Source organism: Culex pipiens, chromosome 2, assembly GCF_016801865.2.
Source record: "Culex pipiens pallens isolate TS chromosome 2, TS_CPP_V2, whole genome shotgun sequence".
NCBI lineage: Eukaryota > Metazoa > Arthropoda > Insecta > Diptera > Culicidae > Culex > Culex pipiens.
Window position 1 is genome coordinate 14128655 of NC_068938.1, and position 20556 is coordinate 14149210.

Below are 20556 nucleotides of genomic sequence, written 5' to 3' on the forward strand. Positions count from 1 at the left end.
GCCCTTCTTTGATAGTGCCAAATATCAGACCTGTCGATTTTTTATCACAAATTTGTTCTAGGAACACATTGTGCTTTGATTGTTTTAAGAGTGTGTTTGGTAAGACTTTTTACTTTATAAGAAAAATATGTTACAGAAATATTTATAAATTTCAAATGGAGTTCAGAAAAATCTGTGTCAAATTTAAAATAAATTGTCTGAAAATATTCCTTTGAGTTGATAAACTAACTCAAAATGTCATTCGTCACCACTAGTTATGCGTAGTTTCGTTACGTTGCGTCGCAAACAAACAAACATCCCATTGCCGTTAATTGTGGTATTTTCATTATCAGGACCTTGAATCAAACGGCGATAGTAAATCGTAATAATAAATCAAACATCGATCGGCCGATCAAGTTGGTTGACGTCGCACGCAGAAGAAAATACACATATTTTATTTTGTTTTCTCAAAAACAAGACAAACATCTCTTTGATTTTGCTTAATACTAAGTGCAACGCTGAGAGAAATGCTGCCTTTGTTGACGCGGTCTCGGTGTATTCTCTGGCGTTGATAAGGGTTTTCTCTTTCAACACGTGGAGTATGAAAAGTGTATTCACTTGTACTGTAATTTTCACGGATGTTATCTGGTTTATTGATACGTAAAGGAAATTCAAAAAAAAAAAAGATCGCGAGTAAGGAAAACGGTAGATTTATTGCTTTCGTTTTTCTGAGAAATGGTCATACCAAATTTACTTTACATGAATAAAAATTCTAAAATATGTGAAACATCTTGTCATGGCCATGAAAGTTATCACTCGTGATAAATTAAAACTTTGTAAGCAAAAATATAACGTTATTGGTCATTTATTGACGCTTTACCCTAGTTTCGAAAGAGCCGTTTTGTCTTTTGGCAACACACCACGATTCAAAGAAGGTGAAAACACTTTGCTGATAAGAGCGAACCACCTCACCATCGATAAGACTTTGCGTTAGTACCTATTGGCTATCAGCTGGTTTGGTCAACTCTAACGCCACGTTCAGCTTGGAGAATCTCCCGAGCTCACTGATTTCAAGCCACATGTGTACCCAAGAGGAAGTACAAACAAAGTTCCCCAAATGTTGTCGTCACTTAAACCGAGTTCCAATCTAGTAGTCCACATAAGTGTCTAGTTACCCTAGATACCTCAGCCGTCTTGAATGGAATCTCCGAGCCTCCTATGACGGCGGCGATTGCTCGCGAATCGTTTGCTTATTATCAAAAATTTCTTACATTGATAGGCGCGGGTAGTTCCTCCTACTTCTTCCACGAGCTGTAATTGATACGATTGTAACGCAATCACAATCAGTCCGATTCTTGACGCGCCCCGGAACGGTTTAAAATTACCCCAGCTGCTCCCCAGCTCCAGAAAGTTTGCACAAATCAACCTCGAAAAAAAAGTGCGTTTTAAAAATGGACCTCGCGCCGTTTGATATTGACACCTCCCCGCCCAGTCCTGAGTTGTTGGAGTTTTCCCGCAAGGATCTGCGCGAGACGCCCCAAGTCCGCGAGGCGGCCATTCTAGAGCTCCGGAAGTTGCTGCACAACGCGACCGATCTGCACTACCGCGATGATGACGATTTTCTGATGATCTTTCTGAGGCCGTGCCACTTCTATGCGGAGAGTGCGCTGAAAATGGTGAGATTTGGAGGAGGGCAAGCTTGGCGGTGTGAGGGTTGTATCTAAGTAGGCAGATTACGAGGATTGATAAAAAAAGTGCTTTGGAAGGCAGCAAGAAACAATTCGTCATAAAGGTGGCTTTGATCTATGAATCATCCGGTGGTATTTGATTAAAATTTCAAAGGAATATTTTGCTTGCGAGTTTTCAATATAAACAGAGACAAAATTAAGACAAAATGCGCCAAGAGCTAAATTTCATCTAGTCAAAATATTTATCTCGAATAAATAAAACTTTTTACAGATTTTGATTAAATTCCGTTACAAATAATGGAAAATTATGGAAAAAACTTTTGCTGGACTCCAGAAAGAATCATAATGATTCAGTGTGTACCGTCATCAGAGGTGACATAAGGTCTGGGGATGAGATTGATTCTTATAAATGTCTGCATTTTTGTATGACCAAGTCTCACCAAATCAAATCTTCAAATCTTCAAATCTTCAAATCTTCAAATCTTCAAATCTTCAAATCTTCAAATCTTCAAATCTTCAAATCTTCAAATCTTCAAATCTTCAAATCTTCAAATCTTCAAATCTTCAAATCTTTAAATCTTCAAATCTTCAAAACTTCAAATCTTCAAAGATACTCCTTTTTTAACACTCAAACGCTCAGGTAATCATTTGACCCCTAATTTTCTTCAAAATCTTGTAACTTTTGGGAGAATTGACCAATTTGAATGCTTCTGGTTGCAAAACATCCGAATTTGTCTATATTTTGAACTGTCGGAAGCAAATATGATCCATTTTTAACCCAGCCCTCCAATACGGGTATTTGGTGAACACAGAAAAAAAAAATCATGGTAATATTACATCTGGGAAGGGGTACATCTTTTATGTCAGAAGAAAGGTGTAATTTTACCTCTGGAAATGTGTAATTTTACCACTTTTCTGGTGTAATGTCACTTTTTCAGTCTAAATTGAAGTAAAATTACATCATAAAAGAGGTAATATTCAACCTTCAAAAATTACAGCTTCCAAATTTACATTATTTTTTTCTGTGAATATAACACAAACATCTCCACAAAACAATGTCTGAAATGATACAAAATTTCAAGGAATCATTATTATACAACATTCTGCAAAAATAATTGACATGATCCAGACCTTCGGGGCACCGGAATAGGTTCCAAACGGAAACGGTGCTCTGAGCTGATGTCAATTGGTGGCCAATTGGAACCGGCTCCGGCGCCCCGTACACAGTAAAAAATAATGTAAGTTTGGAAGCTGTAATTTTGAAAGGTTGAAAATTACCTCTTTTATGATGTAATTTTACCTCAATTTAGACTGAAAAAATTACATTACACCAGAAAAGTGGTAAAATTACACATTTCCAGAGGTAAAATTATACATTATTTTCTGACACCTTCTCAGATGAAATATTACCATGGTTTTTTTTTCTGTGTAGGACTTAACTGAGTCAATTATTGTTGCCGGATGATGTATTAGGATGATTCCTTGAAATTTTGTATCATTTGTTTGTGGAAAAGAAAACCCATATAGGAGGGCCGAAGCTCAACGGAGTCCGGAATATTCCCGGTAAAAATGGACCAGTAAAAATCCCCCATTTGACCGTTCAAAATAAAGACAAATCTGTTTTTTTTTTATTCGACCAGAAGCATACAAATTGGTAAATACTAACAAAAATTATAAAATTCTCAATTCAATTCGTTTTTTATTGATGAATAATCAAGCAACAGTCATCCCACAAATTTGGATCACCCACAAATTCGGAACACTTTTGTGGTAATTTGTCAATAGCATGCCAAATGCATCTTTCTTGTCGACCCTTTTATTTTTAGAACCTTTTTTTGGACATTCTCTTGCTATTTCACTAGTAAAAGTAGTACTTTTTGAGCAAAAACTTCATTTCAAGACTATTTTATCCTGAGCCCCTAATTACTGCCTCCAAATTGCATGTTCCATAATTGTGGGATGTTATTGTGCCTCCCGCAATTGTGGAACACCTGAATTTAACTGATATTATCACAAAAAAGTTATCAGACCATTCATAAAACATAGGGGAACTATACCCTTTCTCAGCCTATTTCTATTATCGGCTTATCAGCACTTTGATCATGAATTACAGCTTTCATAAAGTGTTTTTGACTGTTCCAAAGGAATAAATAGCTCAAACAAAAGTGAGCAAGCAACTCTCCATTGTTTATACATCTGAAAATGTTGATTTAATAGCGGAAAACGGCAAAAGTGATGAGAATTGGTCGAACGGCTTAGAGTGATTAAAATGGGCATATTTCCTCTAACTAAGCTTGAATTTCGTTGGTTTCAGTGCGTGAAATCATTATTTTGTAAAAATTGTGTAATCATGGAGATAACCAAAGTTTGTTTACATCCGGTAGAAAAAAGTGTTCCGAATTTGTGGATTTCAAGGGGCAAAGTTTTTCTTCAAAAGCATGATATAAAAGATAAAATTTGCAGTTGTTCGATACAGCATTCGAAAGATCGCAAGAAAAGCTTTCAAATGAAGGTAAAAGCAAAACATTAAGTTCAATTATCGATTTGCTATGATTTTTTAAACATTGGCCGATCTGTAAACTGTTCCGAATATGGGGGATGACTGTAAACATAACAACGAAATAAGAACCTTGGTCAAAACATAAACTTTACGTCCAAGGTTCAAAACAAAACGCAAAAATTGGGTTGTTTTCATTGTCTTATCACATGACAGAGGAATGCTACATCTGAAGTGGCAGCACAGTTAAAAAATATACAAAATTTCTACTTTATAAAAAATTGGAAATTGATTTATTTAAACTCCATCAAAAGAAGTTTGCAAGAAATAAGCTAAAATTAGGTTTTAAAATATATATTTTCGTGAGTGCACTCAATATTTTGAACATCCGCACGTGCCAATAGAGTGGATTCAGCGATTAAAGTCTAAAATTCAGCTAGTCATCATTCAACATGCGATGATTGTCATTAACAAAAGTGTCGAAATTTGATAACGTAATGTGTCACACAAGCCACCAAACAAACAAAAAAGAAAAACACTTATAAACAAGACTGTTCAAGTGTTTATCGAATGATTCAAAAGGAATCACCTTAAAAAATCACACGGAACGCGTGCAGTTGGTGCCTAACACCTGTTATCAAAGTGATTTTAGGTGCATGAACTGATAGCTGCAATTACCCCTTCAAATTATTTTTCTGACAAATTACCGATCAAAGGTGGCGCTTCGATCGCCAAACGCCTTCCAACTCATAACGGCTTTCAGGAATCAAACCTGCCAACTTGGATTTCAAGCACCTAGCCTACTTTGGGAATTCCCTGCAAGGGTCAATTTCACAGACTTCGAAACTTACTTCAACCTACGTCACAAAGCACAATTTGATGGATTGGTTCCAAAGATAAATTCATTTTTTTTTGCGTCGCTTGAGTCGTTAAATTTATTGCTTCGATGTCGACGTTGGTCTGCGTTTTTTTGCGATAAGAAATAAAGAAAACACTTCGATCAAAGTCCGTAAACGCATTTGCCTGAGGGCGTCGTATGATTCAATTGTTCTCATTTTCTTAGCCTGAAATTGTTATCTTTCCCCCCACTGCAGATGCGACGAATTGCAGAGTTCAAGAAGAACAATTACCCGTTGATGCACAACCTAAGTCCAGAGGATGAAAAAATCTCCTTCATCGACCACGGAATCGTCAACGTGCTGACCAACAAGGACCACAAGGGTCGCCGGGTACTGCTGATCAACTGTGGCAAAGCGTGGGATCCGAAGGCGGTCAGCCCGGAAAAGATGTTCCGGATGTTCTTCCTGGTCCACCTGGTGGCCCAGCTGGAGCAGTCTACCCAGATCAACGGCGTCGTCATCATTATGGACTTTGACGGACTTTCACTCAAGCAGGTCAAGGCGTTGTCGCCGTCCTTCTCGAAACTTCTGCTGACCTTCATCCAGGAAGCGGTTCCACTGCGGATGAAGGAGGTTCACATCATCAAGCAGCCGTTCGTGTTCAACATGGTGTGGCAGCTTTTCAAGCCTTTTATTGGTGAGAAGCTCAAGACCAGGGTAAGCTTCATTATTTCTCAAGGAACCTACAAAAATACCTAATTCATCTCCCTCCTTCCAGCTGGAATTCCACGGTCAAGACATGAAGAAGCTGCACAAGTACCTTGACCCCAACTTCCTGCCGAAAAACTTTGGCGGGAATCTGCCCATGCTTAACTATGGTTCCCGGGATTGGTATCCCTGCATCGAGAAGTACACCGACCACATAAGCAAGTGGAACACGTACGGATTTGCCAGTGGTCCTTGAAGGATGCAACCTGTGTGACCGTACTAAGCGACTTGAGTGATATTAGACGAATTGTTTCGAGGCAGGTTTGGGCTCGACGGCAGCAATTGTGAAGGGAAAGGCAAAAGGGAGGAACGCTACTTAGTTTGAGGTTTTTTTGTGTTGGGAAATCGTTCATTTTACGTGTTTATTTATTTGCTAAGAAAAATATAAAAATAATGAAATCAACAAAACTGGAAATTTTGATATGAGGGAGAATGGTCTTCGAATAATCAAATCTTGAAAAAAAAACATTTTTTCCTTTATTTTAACTTTATTGAATATTGAAAATTGAAATATGGGAATTTAAGACGAATTGTGCAAAAAACGAATTGGAAATGGATACCTACAAGCTTTTTTTTCATTATTCTAGGCATAAACAGTTCTTCAAAAACAAACATGTTTTAAATCTTGTTTCGAGTTATTTATTGCTTTTCTTTAAACCTTTTGAAAGATGATATTTTTTAAAAATTTTTTTGTTTTTTTTTTTTGGTTTTCTTTGAATGTTCTCATTGGTTGAAACATGAGCAGCTCTGAAATATTTTTGTTCAAGTTTTCGAATATGAGCCGTACTCAATTTAAAATTAGGTGAGTTTTCACATTCTTTCAAAATGGGCAGTTCTTGAAAATATTTCCTATTTATAATTTCCTTGAGTTTTCTTGAAAAATAGCCAAGGGGGGAATACATCGAATAAGTAGGTTTAGTGAATTTTCACAATTTCGTGGACAGTGTAAAATTCGTGAAATTCCACAATTCAAGGATTTTTGAAAATCAATGCAAAAAATAGCACATTTAACAAATGGTTTTTTAAGTGTAAATTTGATAAGTTTTCAGTTAAAAAACGTGATATTTACTTTTTGAACTGCATTGAACTCTAATATTTGATAGGAAAGCAAACATTAGAATAGAATTGTTATCACATGAAATATGAAATGAATGCTATGAATACCTAATTGAAGTAAAAAATGATTAAAATTGAAAAAAAAACATATTGTATTTCTGGAATTATCAAATGATCACAAAATGTAAAAAGTAAGGTTGTAGTCGGGCTGATGTAAATTTCATTGAATGAAATTTTGAAAAGAAAGGGCACAAAAAATGTATGCTAAAATATACATTTTCATTGAAAAATATTAGTACGAACGATTGTAAACATTGAATTTTGCTTATTTTACCGTACTTTAAAGCCTTTTCAAAATTTTAAGTTTTGGAACCACAGATTGGAAATACCTAATTTTTTGAAGGCTGTATTGATATTTTGTATGTTTTTCACAGTAGCATGTACTTTGAAAATTTATTAAGCATTTATGGATACATTTTGCTTCAAATAAAAAGAAATGCTGTTTAGTTATTTTTTTATTCTCAGTGCCAAATTTTTTTTTTCAAAATACTTTGAAATGTTTAGTGAAAATAGAATTGCAATCAACTGAATACAAATCATTTTCCTGCGTTTATTGTCACTTTTAGCAAGATTGAATTAGTTTAAAATCATTTAAAATATTAGTGAAAAGTACATGTACAGTTCGGCCTTCTGTTTCGTGAAATCTTTTTGAAAAATAGTGATATTGTTGAATACCTTGGTAAATTCCGTGTGATAACAACTTGACTTCCGATTCCAATAGAAAATTGAATATTCAAACTCGGTTTATTCAAGATTAAATGACTTGGGCTTTTAAATATTATTTTAATCAGCCTTCTCCTGATTCATTTCCTGATCATTTAATGGTCCCCTAGAAAACTAAAAATTTCCTGGGCAATTTTCAGCTTTAAAAAAATAACTTAGTTTTTATGCCAAATATATACATCATTAAATACTGGGTACTGAATAGTGGTTCGCAAAACGACCTCAATTTTGAACTGTCAAAGTGGAACCAATTTACTGTTCGTCAAAATTAGAGAGTATTGTTATCGACCATTAATTTTTTTTTTCCAGAATGAAAAAATTGTGGCTTTTCAGGACCTGGAATTGAAGTCAAGAAATCTTAAAAATCGAGATCGTCATTTTTTATATATATGAATGGATGTTGTTTATGGAGTCAATGCGGTTGTATCCATCCAGAAGCTGAGCAGTTCTCTAGGATTTCGGTCATTCGATTTTTTTTTGTATTTTTCAATTCGACTGAAACTTTTTTGGTGCCTTCGGTATGCCCAAAGAAGCCATTTTGCATCATTAGTTTGTCCATATAATTTTCCATACAAATTTGGCAGCTGTCCATACAAAAATGATGTATGAAAATTCAAAAATCTGTATCTTTTGAAGGAATTTTTTGATCGATTTGGTGTCTTCGGCAAAGTTGTAGGTATGGATACGGACTACACTGGAAAAAAATGATACACGGTAAAAAAAAATTTGGTGATTTTTTATTTAACTTTTTATCACTAAAACTTGATTTGCAAAAAAACACTATTTTTATTTTTTTTATTTTTTGATATGTTTTAGAGGACATAAAATGCCAACTTTTCAGAAATTACCAGGTTGTGCAAAAAATATTTGAGCGAGTTATGAATTTTTGAATCAATACTGATTTTTTCAAAAAATCGAAATATTAGTCGCAAAAAAATTTCAACTTCATTTTTTGATGTAAAATCAAATTTGCAATCAAAAAGTACTTTAGTGAAATTTTGATAAAGTGCACCGTTTTCAAGTTAAACCCATATTTAGGTGATTTTTTTGAAAATAGTCGCAGTTTTTCATTTTTTTAATTAGTGCACATGTTTGCACACTTTTGGAAAAAATATTTCTGAAAAGCTGAGAAAATTCTCTATATTTTGCTTCTTCGGACTTTGTTGATACGACCTTTAGTTGCTGAGATATTGCAATGCAAAGGTTTAAAAACAGGAAAATTGACGTTTTCTAAGTCTCACCCAAACAGCCCACCATTTTTTAATGTCGATATCTCAGCAACTAATGGTCCGATTTTCAATGTTAATATATGAAACATTTGTAAAATTTTCCGATCTTTTCGAAAACAATATTTTCAAAAATTTTAAACCGAGACTAACATTTTAAAAGGGCGTAATATTGAATATTTGGCCCTTTTGAAATGATAGTCTTGATTTAATTTTTTTGAAAATATTGTTTTTGAAAAGATCGGAAAATTTTACAAATGTTTCATATATTAACATTGAAAATCGGACCATTAGTTGCTGAGATATCGACATTTATCGACATTAAAAAATGGTGGGATGTTTGGGTGAGACTTAGAAAACGTCAAATTTCCTGTTTTTAAACCTTTGCATTGCAATATCTCAGCAACTAAAGGTCGTATCAACAAAGTCCGAAGAAGCAAAATATAGTGAATTTTCTCAGCTTTTCAAAAATATTTTTTTCCAAAAGTGTGCAAACATGTGCACTAATTAAAAAAAATGAAAAACTGCGACTATTTTCAAAAAAGTCACCTAAACATGGGTTTAACTTGAAAACGGTGCACTTTATCAAAATTTCACTAAAGTACTTTTTGATTTCAAATTTGATTTTGCATCGAAAAATGAAGTTGAAATATTTTTGCGACTAATATTTCGATTTTTTGAAAAAATCAGTATTGATTCAAAAATTTATAACTCGCTCAAAGATTTTTTGCACAACCTGGAAATTTCTGAAAAGTTGGCATTTTATGTCCTCCAAAACATATCAAAAAATAAAAAAAATTAAAAATAGTGTTTTTTTGCAAATCAAGTTTAAGTGATAAAAAGTTAAATTAAAAAATCAACAATTTTTTTTTACCGTTTTTCATTTTTTTTTCAGTGTAGTCCGTATCCATACCTACAACTTTGCCGAAGACACCAAATCGATCAAAAAATTCCTTCAAAAGATACAGATTTTTGAATTTTCATACATCATTTTTGTATGGACAGCTGCCAAATTTGTATGGAAAATTAGTTGGACAAACTAATGATGCAAAATGGCTTCTTTGGGCCTACCGAAGGCACCAAAAAAGTTTCAGTCGAATTAAAAAATACAAAAATAAAAATTGAAGAAAAAAGACCGATTTCGTAGAGAATTGCTCAGCTGTCTTAATCTTAATTTGATTCCGTTTGAAAACCTACTGGTTTAGTGAAAATCTTCTCTGTTTGTTGGATCAGCTTCGCTTCGCGATGTTTTTTTTCGCTGGACCAGGAAGAGTTGTAGGATTCCAAAATCAGCTAGGAAATTTATATGCGACATCGCAGAATGACACTCTCGCCACAGTTTTTTGTCATCCCTAAAAATGAAAAACCTCTTCTTACCGATCGAAACTTGAAAACACACAAAATTTACCAGCAAAAAAATTCAAAAACTGGCCAAAATAAAACAAATATAACTGATTATAAAACAGCTTACTTACCAGTAAGAAAAAAGTCATGCTTGTGCTTGAACAGCTTCCTACTTTGTAGATGTAAACACTCGAAATCGACTTTTTCTGATCACGGTTAAATTTGGCGGAGCTGTTTATACCCAAAATCGTCTTTGGAACACAAAAATTACGTTTAATTTAAAATTAAATCGCATGTATGTTGAGAAAATTGCATTCCAATCAAAAATCTGAGAACGCCATTCAATTCATCGTCCAATTTACAATAAAAATAGTAGTAGTCAATTTTTGTTCGATCATTTTCTGTTTCTGCGATATGAATATGAAAACATAGATTTTTTGATTTTTTTTTTTACGAAGATCGCAAAACTTTGGGGCGGTTTCAAAACGAAGGGGTGGTCCGACTCTGTTGAAATTCGGAAACTTGCATTTTTCGATACTATAAACACATGATCAGAAAAAGTCGATTTCGAATTTGCACTTTTTAGTGTACAGTTGGGGTGAAATAACCAAAAAACGATTCAAACTATCAGACTTTGCAAATCGAAAGCTCCTAAATCACTGCTACCAGCCCATCCAAGCTTTTTCCAAAACATCACAGCAACCATAGCTAAGCTTTTCACGCAAATGACGTGATCACCTGTTGAAAGCGCGTGAGCGCACATGGCAAGCACATACATTCTACCCTGACGCGCAACCCCACGCAAACAAGCAAACACAGCAAGCCGTGCCGTGAATAAATATTGGCCCGGCCGGCTGGGCAGCGCTTTTATTATCCACCAGGTAGATGCAGTCTGTGCAGTGCCAACTGCGATTAAAACCACGACGATGTTTGCTCGAGGTTGGCAGTTTTTAATAGTTTTGTCAAACACACAATTTATTTCAGTCTATTTGTACGTTAAGACGCGCACGCTCTTATTTGAAACCGGCCGAGTTGAACTTCTTGATGAAATCACTGTGCTTTTCCATCGTCGGGTACCAATCCTTGGAGCCGTAATTCAGCGCGGGCAGAGTTCCGCCGTAGTTTGCCGGCAAGCAGTCTGCGTTCACGTGGGCATGCAGCTTCTTCATGTCACTGCCGTGGAAGTACATCTGGGAGGGGGATTTAGGGTCATCAGGCAATCTTTAAAATTTAGTTGATGTCGGTAGCTTACCCTCTTCTTGAGCTTATCATTAACGAACGGTTTCATCAAAGCCCACACCATGTTGAACAGCATCGGTTCCTTCACAAAGTGAACTCCCTTGATTCGCAGCGGAGCCGCTTCCTGGATGAAGGACAACAGCCGCTTCGTACCTCCTGGGGACATTCCCTTGACCTGTTTCATGCCCAGTCCCTCAAAGTCGTACAGCACAACGGCACCGTTGATCTGCGTAGTCTGTTCCATCACCGCCAGCTTATGGATGGTGTACAGAATGGCGAAGATCTTGTCCTCACTGACCGCCTTAGGGTCCCAAATCTCACCCATGTGCACCACAACCATTCGACGACCCCGCTGGTCCCGGTTGGTCAGCACCGTCACCAAGTTGTAGTTGCAAATCTCATCCTTCAGATCCACCGGCAGCACATTCTTGATGTCGCTGTGGGTCTTCAAAAACTCCGCCAGATTCCTCATCTAAAAAGAACCCGCGCATCAAAGCAACCCAAAAACTCATGACCTCCCCCGATCCAAACCTACCAACTTGAGCGCACTGTCCACGTAGAAGTGGCTGGGTCTCAAAAACGCCACCAAGAAGTCATCGTCATCGGGGAAGCTCAAATCCGTGGCCGCTTGAAGCAGCTTCCTTAGCTCCAAAATCGCAGCCGCTCTGACCTCTGGAGTTTCCCGGAGTTCCTGGCGGGCAACCTCGAGCACCTCGGCGCTCGGAGGGTCAACATCCAATTCGAACGACATTTGGTTGACCTTGGCAGCGATAGAGAGACGACTTGTACGACGCCGAACCTTAACCGGGACTAAGCAACCGGCGGGGTTAAGATTCGGTATAAGTATCGGGCTTAGGCTCCGCTCTTATCGGGGGATTGATTTGTGTGGTAGCGAAGGAATTGATAGCAAACACTTGAGCATTGTGGACCCCTGGGTGGTTGGTTGGTGAGGTTGGATTACAGATTACGGAATTGTTTTGGAGAAAAAAAGTTTATTTACAGACCTTTGTTGTATCAGTCACTATCTGGATGCAGGGAGTGTAAAGTTGCTGATAACTTGATTATTTAATAAAATGATGATAAAGCTTTTTCACAAAATGCACTTTGGAGTGTTTCCGAGAGTATATTTCAATAATTTCTTATGACTAAAAATATACGCTAAAAACCAGTACAATCGAAATAAATAATCAAACCTTATTTTGTATATTCTTTCACAGCTATAAATGTTAAAAATTGCTCGTCAATTATCATTTGGAAACGTTTTAATTAGCATACAGCGGTTTCCTATGTAGATAAAGGGCTTTGTTGTACCAAATAAATTTTAAATATACTTTTTTTTTGTTAGATCGTTAGGGGAAACTGTACCGTGTTAGGGTAGTCCAAAAATGATTATTTTCGTCGATTTTCGCAAAGCAACATTTTAAAAAGAAACATAACTTTGCGCAATTTAAACCGATTTTAGCTCTCTTGGACGTATTGAGAAATGTTTTTTTTTGTTCACAATTAAAAATTGATCCTTCTGAGTTTTTTTTTTTGCAGATTATAAGAACAATAATTTTTCCTTCTGATGGCACGACTTACATTTTATTACAGTTGAGCTGAAAATATCAATAGTTTTAATCTTGTAACGTTCTTCTTGTAATTTTTTTTTGATAAATAATCTTTTATTTATTTTGGGTTCACCATCAAATTGATCGGTAAATTTTACTTATAAAAGTTCAGCCAGCAAATTATTAGAATAATTTTCTTTTTTCAAATATTATAAAAATGAAAGAGGTTGTGCCCCCCACCCCCCCCCCCCCCCCCTACAGCACAGGACTTCGAAAAATGGACCTCGGATTCGTGATCAGAAACTAAAATAACCTAAAAAAAAGTTTCACAAAAGGTCAAAGAGGGTTCGAGGAAACTTTTTTCTGATTTCGTGTCTTCAATAATGCTTTTAGAAATTTTGATTGAAATGAGACTGACGGTCAAAATTCAAAGTTGAATTTTAGGGGATATTTCAGAATTATCATTTAAAACCGAGATTGACTTTTTTCCAATTTTCCACATGAAAGAAAAAAACAATATTTTTTAAATTAGTCTTTGTCACTGGTAATACATAGTGTTTTTTATGCTTAAATTTTAAAAACTTTAAATGTGAATGCTTGTTCCGTAATTCAATCAATTTTAAATATGTTAACGCATTTTTGTTTTTATAGAGAAACAGCTTTAGATATTTATACTATAGTTTTGCTAAAACAATTTCATGCATTCTTTCTTTCTGCGCTTGCTTATATAATAGTAGTTTATGCAACAAGTTGCAAAAAGAGGATTTTTTCAGCACGAGTCGTACATTTATCCAACGAGGTTCACCGAGTTGGATAAATACGACGAGTGCTGAAAAAATCAAGTTTTGCAACGAGTTCCATACAACATTTTTTGCAATTTCGAAAAACACACATTGAGTGAAATTTTAAGTCGAATTTTCATGTATTTTGTCAATAAATCGTTTAAATCAAAAAAAAGTTGAAAAGTGTTACTTTTCGATACAAGTGCTGAAAAGTTCAACTTTTCAGCACCCATTTCAGTGCTGAAAAGTAGAACTTTTCAGCATTTATTTTGAAAAGTGTTGCTATTCGATTCTGTTATTTTTGGTACAGAAAAGTAGGCTATTTCGTCGCTCAAGAATGACAGGGAAGGTAGGTAGTTTCACGACGGAATTGCAAAAAAATATTTAAAAATGTTACTTTTCGATAATAGTGTTGAAAAATTCAACTTTTCAGCACCAATTTCAGTGCTGAAAAGTAGAACTTTTCAGCACTGGTATTGAAAGGTATTAATTTTCCTTTCTGTTATTTTTGGTAGGAAAAAGTAGGCCGTTTCGTTTCTCCAAAAGGACAGGAAAAGTTGACAGTTTTACAGCGGAATTGCAAAAAAAAAATCATTTTAAATCGTTTAGTAGAAATTTGTAATGTATGGATTAAAAAAATAAAAAAACGAAAATAACGTTGAAAAAACATGGTTTAATAAATAAACTATCGGAATTCGGAACATTAATTCTAGATTAAATTTTCAAAAGGTTCGATCTGCATAGGAAACCCATGACTCATAGGTTGTTTTGAAATTGACTCTAGAATTGAACGTAATTCACCATGCGTTTTCAATATTCTGAGAACTTATTTCGATAGAGAAGAATGGTAGTTCCCGGGCAGACGGTAATAACAAAATTCATGCCATTTCAATAACAAATACTGTTGAAATATCAGTTATGGAATCCTCTTGAAAAATCCACTTTTGCATAAGGGTTTAATAACAGGTTATGTTATCATAACAAAATTTGATATTGGTCTGATATTGGTTGAAAGCCAAAACAATTTTGGAATAACATTTTTTGTTATGGAAGAATACCTCCAACTGATATTGGGTTGATCGGATTAGTTGTTAAAATAACAAAAAATAATAACAATGGTTTGTTCGAAGGATAACTGAAAATGTTATTAGTCTGTTATTACAATAACAATCCAATAACAAAAAATATATAACGACGAATAAAAATCTTGTTATAAATAACATATAATATTATTGGCCTAGTATTTTCAAATATCAAAAAATGTTATTCCCAAGTTATTTCCGCCTGCTCGGGTTAAGGTTCGATTGATAAACCGAAATCTGATTTTTTAATCATATCTCAGAATACTGGTACTGGATATTCACCATTTTTTTTTAAAATGTTACATCCTGAAAAATCATAGAGAAATATTTTCATCTGCGAGCTTTTTGCCCTGAATAGGGACAGCAGTTTAAGAGCAGTTTAACGCTTCAAAAATTTAAATCGATGTGCTAATTCTGTTGTTCTATGTCTGTTTAAAAACCTGTAAAAATATCAAAATATTGTGCAAAAAATGTTTTAAAAAATGTTTCCGGACATGCTAATTGAGATATGTTTAAAACGACCTGCAAAACCATGTTTAAGTAATCTTCGAAAATACATTTTTGTAAATTCCTCAAAGTTTCGCAAAATTCAATCATCATCAACAATGCCTTTAGAAATTTTGATTGTAATTTCTGTGCCTGATGGTCAGAATTCTATGTTTTAAATGATAAATATTTTTTTTTAATTCTATTCTAATGGTAATTTCAGAATTATCATCAAAACCGATTTTTTGTATCAAGTTTCAAATATTCAAATGGGATTAAAACGTATTTGTATTTAAAAAAAACAACGAGCTGTAACAATTATTAAAATTATCTTAGGATAGACTTTGAAATTAAATATTTAATGAATGGAAGAGTCAAAATCACAATTGTCAAGAATGCCTCACAATTCCGTCCACCAACCGGCATAACTCCGATCATTAATTTGTGTGGTGACATACCAAGTTCGGCCGACCGCGAGCCAAACATTCAGTGTCGTCTACCCTGCGGCGTGCCGAATTGCACACTTAATTGTTTATTCTACCAGCATCAGTACTCAGCAGCAGACGACGTAGCAGGCTGTACACTAATCCATGAAAGTGGTTCGTTGTCGTTGCCCTCCCCGGACAATGCCGGTCACCATTTGGCCTGCATTTTGGACTAACCTGGCGGACGCGGAATGGTTTTACGTCTTTTACCTTCAAGATTTTTATTGTAGACTTGTAGATATAGACTTGAGTCATGACGGGATTTCTTTCTCAAAGATGGCGATTGATGCGATTTGAGTCAGAAACTAGTTTTTTTCTCTTTATTCTTTTTTCCCATCCAAACAACGTCATCGTTTTGCACAGGTTGGCAAATTATTAATAAATAAACAAAATTTCCACACTTTTCGCTTGCGTCAAAGCAAGAATAGAGCACAATCCGGGCGTTTGTACGGTTGATCAAGCTTGACAAAGTAGGCGTGCGCGCGGCGCACACACAGGTCTACAAATCATCAAGCCGGTATAAGGTCAGCAGCAGCAGGTCATCACTAAGAAGTTGGTGATCTCTTGGAGGAGAGGTTGTTCACAGCACACAGCTCACTTGGATTTGCGCTTTTGGCTGCCCTCTGCGTAGCCGTAACCGTCGAGAGCTATTTTGAAAGAGGCGGGTAATAAAACGGAAAAACGATACAATGAGAAAATGTGTGAATAGTAGGAACTAACAATTCCCAGCAGTTTGACTAGGGGGTCATCCATAAGCCACGTGTTTAAGTTTGTTGAGCGACACAACATTCTCTTTTGCTTAAATTGGTTTTCAAATCTAAAACTCAAGCTTCAAAAGTGATTGTGTTTGAATGATTGAAATCGCATCCCCAAGTGACGACGAAGTGGCTCATGAACGACCCTCTCAACAAAGGGATCGCCAACTGTGGATGAGAAACTTAAACTACCACGACCTAGAGAACAAGTTATCACAATCAGCCATCAAGCACCGACAACGAACGGCACTCTGTCTACTTACTGTCGAAATATTTGTCGTAAAGTTGCAGAAAATCTCCCAGCAGACGACCTTCGTACTCTGGCCCGGCGAGTGATCCACCGTACTTGGGCCGTAAGCAGCTGGGGTTGACATGCTTGGCCAGCGATTTCCAGTCTTTGTTGTGGAAGAAGATCTGCGCGAGAACGAGCAAACAAACAGACATACAGGAAGTAGGCGTCGATTAGCATACAAGACCTACTACGATCATTCAACGAAGATACGTACCACATCGCGCAGCTCCTTCGAGATGAACGGCTTAAAAATAGCAAACAGAATGTTGAACAGCATCGAGTTGTTGACCACGTGGACGCCCCGCAACCGGAACGGGCACGCCTTCTGAGCCCAGTCCAGGATCATGCAGGCGTGCTTCGGCGTGTTCTGGGCGATCTGCGCCATCGAGAGGCCCTCGGTGTCGAAGATGACCTTCATGCCGTGCAGCTGGGTCTCCGGGTCGAGCAGGGCGGCCTCCACCGAAAACCGGATGGCGGCGATCAGCTCGATGATCGATACCTTTGATGTGTTCCACTTCTCTGTAGGGTGACGGATAATGTGATTGATTTGAGTGTTTGAAAAGAATTGAGGGATTGAGAATTTTGTTTTTTTGCAAAGTCATCTAATGAATAAGTTCTTGTTTTTGCGAAAAGCTAAGTTTTATTTAATTCCTGGTTCAAAATTAATCTCTTTATGATCTTTAAAAGTTTTGATCTACGATACCTTTGATACGTTTTCTTTAATTGAGCACTCAGCGAATCCAATTCAAACAAGTAGAATCCAATCAAAAGTGCTCAGATTTGTACCAAATTTGGCAATGAAGTTCTTTGGTCAATATATTTTTGTTTGGCGATTAATGTGCTCCTATTCGAAATAGGGTGGTCCAAAAAAGTGAGTTTTCTGACCACAAAAACCACGGCTTAACAAATGTTAGCTCGCCACGTTTTAAAAGAAAAGTGTTTAGTTGCATATTTGAATTGCACAAATTTTAGTACACACAAAAGTTCCTTAGGTATGATTTTTCAAAAAATGTGTTTTTTTGCGAAAAACGATTTTTTTTATGAGCACTTAAGTGTTATTTATACACTTTTTTGAGGCCGGATCTCAAATATTTTGATGAAAAAGGTGTCCGGATCTATCATGCGACTCATCGTTAGATAGGTAATCAAAAGACCTTTCCAACGAGCCCAAATGATTGAAGATCTGACAACCCAATCAAAAGTTAAAAGTACTTAAGTGTTTCTAATATACTTTTTTTAGGCCGGATCTCAGATATTTTAATAAAAATAAGTGTTATTTATACACTTTTTTGTGGCTGTGAAATGTAATCACTTTATGAATGCGAGAAAGGCACCAACCACCTAAAGGTGGATTAAGTAACGTTTTTACGGAAAAGTTAGATGTAAACGACTTTCAAAAAATATTTGTACACACTGTTGTCGACTTAATTTTTACTCTAAGATATTTGAAAAAAGTTAATTGTATCACAAACGTGTAAAAACGTGAAAAATGAGACAAAAAAATTTAGCAGGCTATCTCATTATTTTTTTTTGACATTGTAAAAAAAAACAAGTTTTGCAACAAGCGGCTTACAATTTTTTTTGCAATCCCGTAAAACGCTTTTTGAATGGAAATTTACGTCAAACATCCATGTTTTAAGGAAATTTACCGTTTAAATAAAAAATATTGAAAAATGATTTTATTCGATAAAAGTGCTGAAAAGTTAAACTTTTCAGCAATCATTTCAGTGCAGTTTATAATTTTTAATATGAATGCCTGAGATGGTTAAACAAGATAATGTTTTAAATTGAAAACCTTGTAAAAATGTCATACATATAAAAATCTTTTATGAAATATGGAAAAAGGGAAAATGTTATAAATTTAAGAGTCGGACTTTAAACAATGACAATTTTTCATAATAGAATATTCGCTGATATAAATAAACCTTTCATCAGAAAAAAAACTATTGAAAAACAGAAAGATTTTTATTTAGTGCCGAGTTTATCGAAAATTACCCGACCTGGAAAATAAGAGTAAAATCTTGCCAAAATTCTGCAAAGGCAAAATTAAACTTGAAGTTTGGTAGGTATTATTCAGCATACTTTTAAATGACGAATTTAAAACAAAAACATTTTGATCTAAAGACTGAAAATATCCGTGAGACATGATTAGCGCTTTATAACGTTCTATTTTTAGTTTTTTATTAATGAGTTAAAAAATATAAATAGTATCATATCTTTTATCATTATAACAATTATGTTACTGTAAATAAAAATGCCAAATATAATGAAAATATATTTTTTCTCTAAAAATATTTTTTTTTCGATTGCATGTCCTACAATTTAAAATTTGGGATATGCTTTGAAAGTCCATATTTGATTTAAAATGCAAAAATAAACGCTTCACAATGAATTCTAAATAGTTTCAAAAAAATATGTTTCTTGACTATGGTCAAAGATAGAATAAAAAAATAAAAAAAATATGACAATACACAGTTTTAACAACAACAACAAACGATATTTCAAAAAGATTTTCCGACTGAAAATATGATTGCAGTTAATTCCCATTTTTAGCAACGCAATTTTCTAAACATTTTTGATTGCATAGAATTAACGCTTTTTATTGTCGAATTCGATTTTTCTCCATTCCAAAAAGTGACAAAAAGTTAAGAAAATACCAGGTAATTCTTTTTAGCAACCCCCATCTAATGATACTATAATGCTTCACCGAATTCCGTAGAATTGCGTCCATAAACCGGTTCGCGCAGATGAAATTTTCGAAAAACGGTAAACAAAATAAGCTGAATCATTCCCCCTTAAGGGAATCACGCAAATAAAACTGGTTTGACAAAATAATATTCAAATTTCATCCCTTCAGAATACTCACTTCCAACCTCAACGACGCACACGGCCGCTCCGTCGGCGTCCCTTTCCGGCATGTACCAGATCATTCCTTCGTCGAACACGTGTCTGATCGAGGACGGATTTGGTGTATTTTCGTAGTACTCCTTTCCGTTGATCTTCATCCGATAGGCGAACTGAATCATCTGGTACGTTTTCTGGACATCGTACTTGCAGGCACGGAGAAATTTCCGCAGAAATTTGTCGTCTTCAAGTGGGATGTGAAGATCCGGTTCTTGTTTCAGGAGTTCTCGGAGTTCCGCCAGCGATTCCTGGACCCTTTCCGGCGTTTCGTTGATCTCTGCCGCAGCTTTGGCCAACAGCTTCGGGTCGGTGTACTCATCTGCTTGCACGTAGATCTTGAACTCTTCCCCCAACTCGATGTACGGAACATCCTGCTCGTTACGCTTGATCGACATCTCTTCTGGGTCTTCCTGAAACGTTCTTCTCCAGTCACTGCACTTCGTCAACTGTCCCGCGGTCACGGAAGATTCGCGTACACTTAAACTGTTATTGTTTTCTTTCCTTTTCCAGCTGAGGCCTGGGTGTTCACGACCTTTACATACTGTACTGCAGCTCGCGTGTGAACTTGAAAATCCAGTTGTTGATTGTGCTCAACCTTTCGCCCGCGTCCACCAACAGCAGCAGCTTAACTTGAACTTGGCCTTACGCCTCACGCGTAGAACACTGATTCACTTAAGTGCGCGCGTGATCGCGATCGTCACTAGGTAGGTAGTCACACCTGGACGAGAGTAACGCAGAGTAGAGTAGAAGCAAAAAAGAGCGATCCAAGCAGGCCGCTGGTCCGCGATGTAATGAAGCCTA

The 20556-nt window shown here is 35.9% G+C and overlaps 2 protein-coding genes across 2 annotated transcripts; one reads left to right on the plus strand and one right to left on the minus strand.

Annotated features, from left to right (window-relative positions):
- The first annotated feature begins 1004 nt into the window (after nt 1–1004).
- LOC120413881 (clavesin-1-like) lies at nt 1005–6168 on the plus strand. Its single transcript, XM_039574855.2, has 3 exons — nt 1005–1655; nt 5259–5720; nt 5782–6168. Exons 1-3 carry the CDS (start codon nt 1431–1433, stop codon nt 5965–5967), a joined length of 873 nt encoding a protein of 290 aa, XP_039430789.1. The 5' UTR covers nt 1005–1430; the 3' UTR covers nt 5968–6168.
- A 4959-nt stretch (nt 6169–11127) lies between these two features.
- LOC120413886 (uncharacterized) lies at nt 11128–20556 on the minus strand. The gene is made up of 6 exons (XM_052708750.1): nt 19718–20556; nt 17066–17370; nt 16823–16973; nt 11955–12283; nt 11433–11891; nt 11128–11370 (listed from the first exon to the last, which is right to left on the minus strand). The coding sequence occupies exons 1-6, from the start codon at nt 20148–20150 to the stop codon at nt 11194–11196; spliced, it is 1854 nt and encodes a 617-aa protein (XP_052564710.1). The 5' UTR covers nt 20151–20556; the 3' UTR covers nt 11128–11193.

Excerpts from the sequence above, each read along its gene's own strand:
- LOC120413881 (XM_039574855.2), top strand. The coding sequence starts at position 1,431 with ATGGACCTCGCGCCGTTTGATATTGACACCTCCCCGCCCAGTCCTGAG. Across the intron at positions 1,656-5,258 it reads CGGAGAGTGCGCTGAAAATG|ATGCGACGAATTGCAGAGTT; the intron begins GTGAGATTTGGA and ends CCCCCACTGCAG. Across the intron at positions 5,721-5,781 it reads GTGAGAAGCTCAAGACCAGG|CTGGAATTCCACGGTCAAGA; the intron begins GTAAGCTTCATT and ends CCCTCCTTCCAG.
- LOC120413886 (XM_052708750.1), bottom strand. The coding sequence starts at position 20,150 with ATGTCGATCAAGCGTAACGAGCAGGATGTTCCGTACATCGAGTTGGGG. Across the intron at positions 17,371-19,717 it reads GTGCGTCGTTGAGGTTGGAA|AGAAGTGGAACACATCAAAG; the intron begins GTGAGTATTCTG and ends GTCACCCTACAG. Across the intron at positions 16,974-17,065 it reads CGAAGGAGCTGCGCGATGTG|ATCTTCTTCCACAACAAAGA; the intron begins GTACGTATCTTC and ends GTTCTCGCGCAG.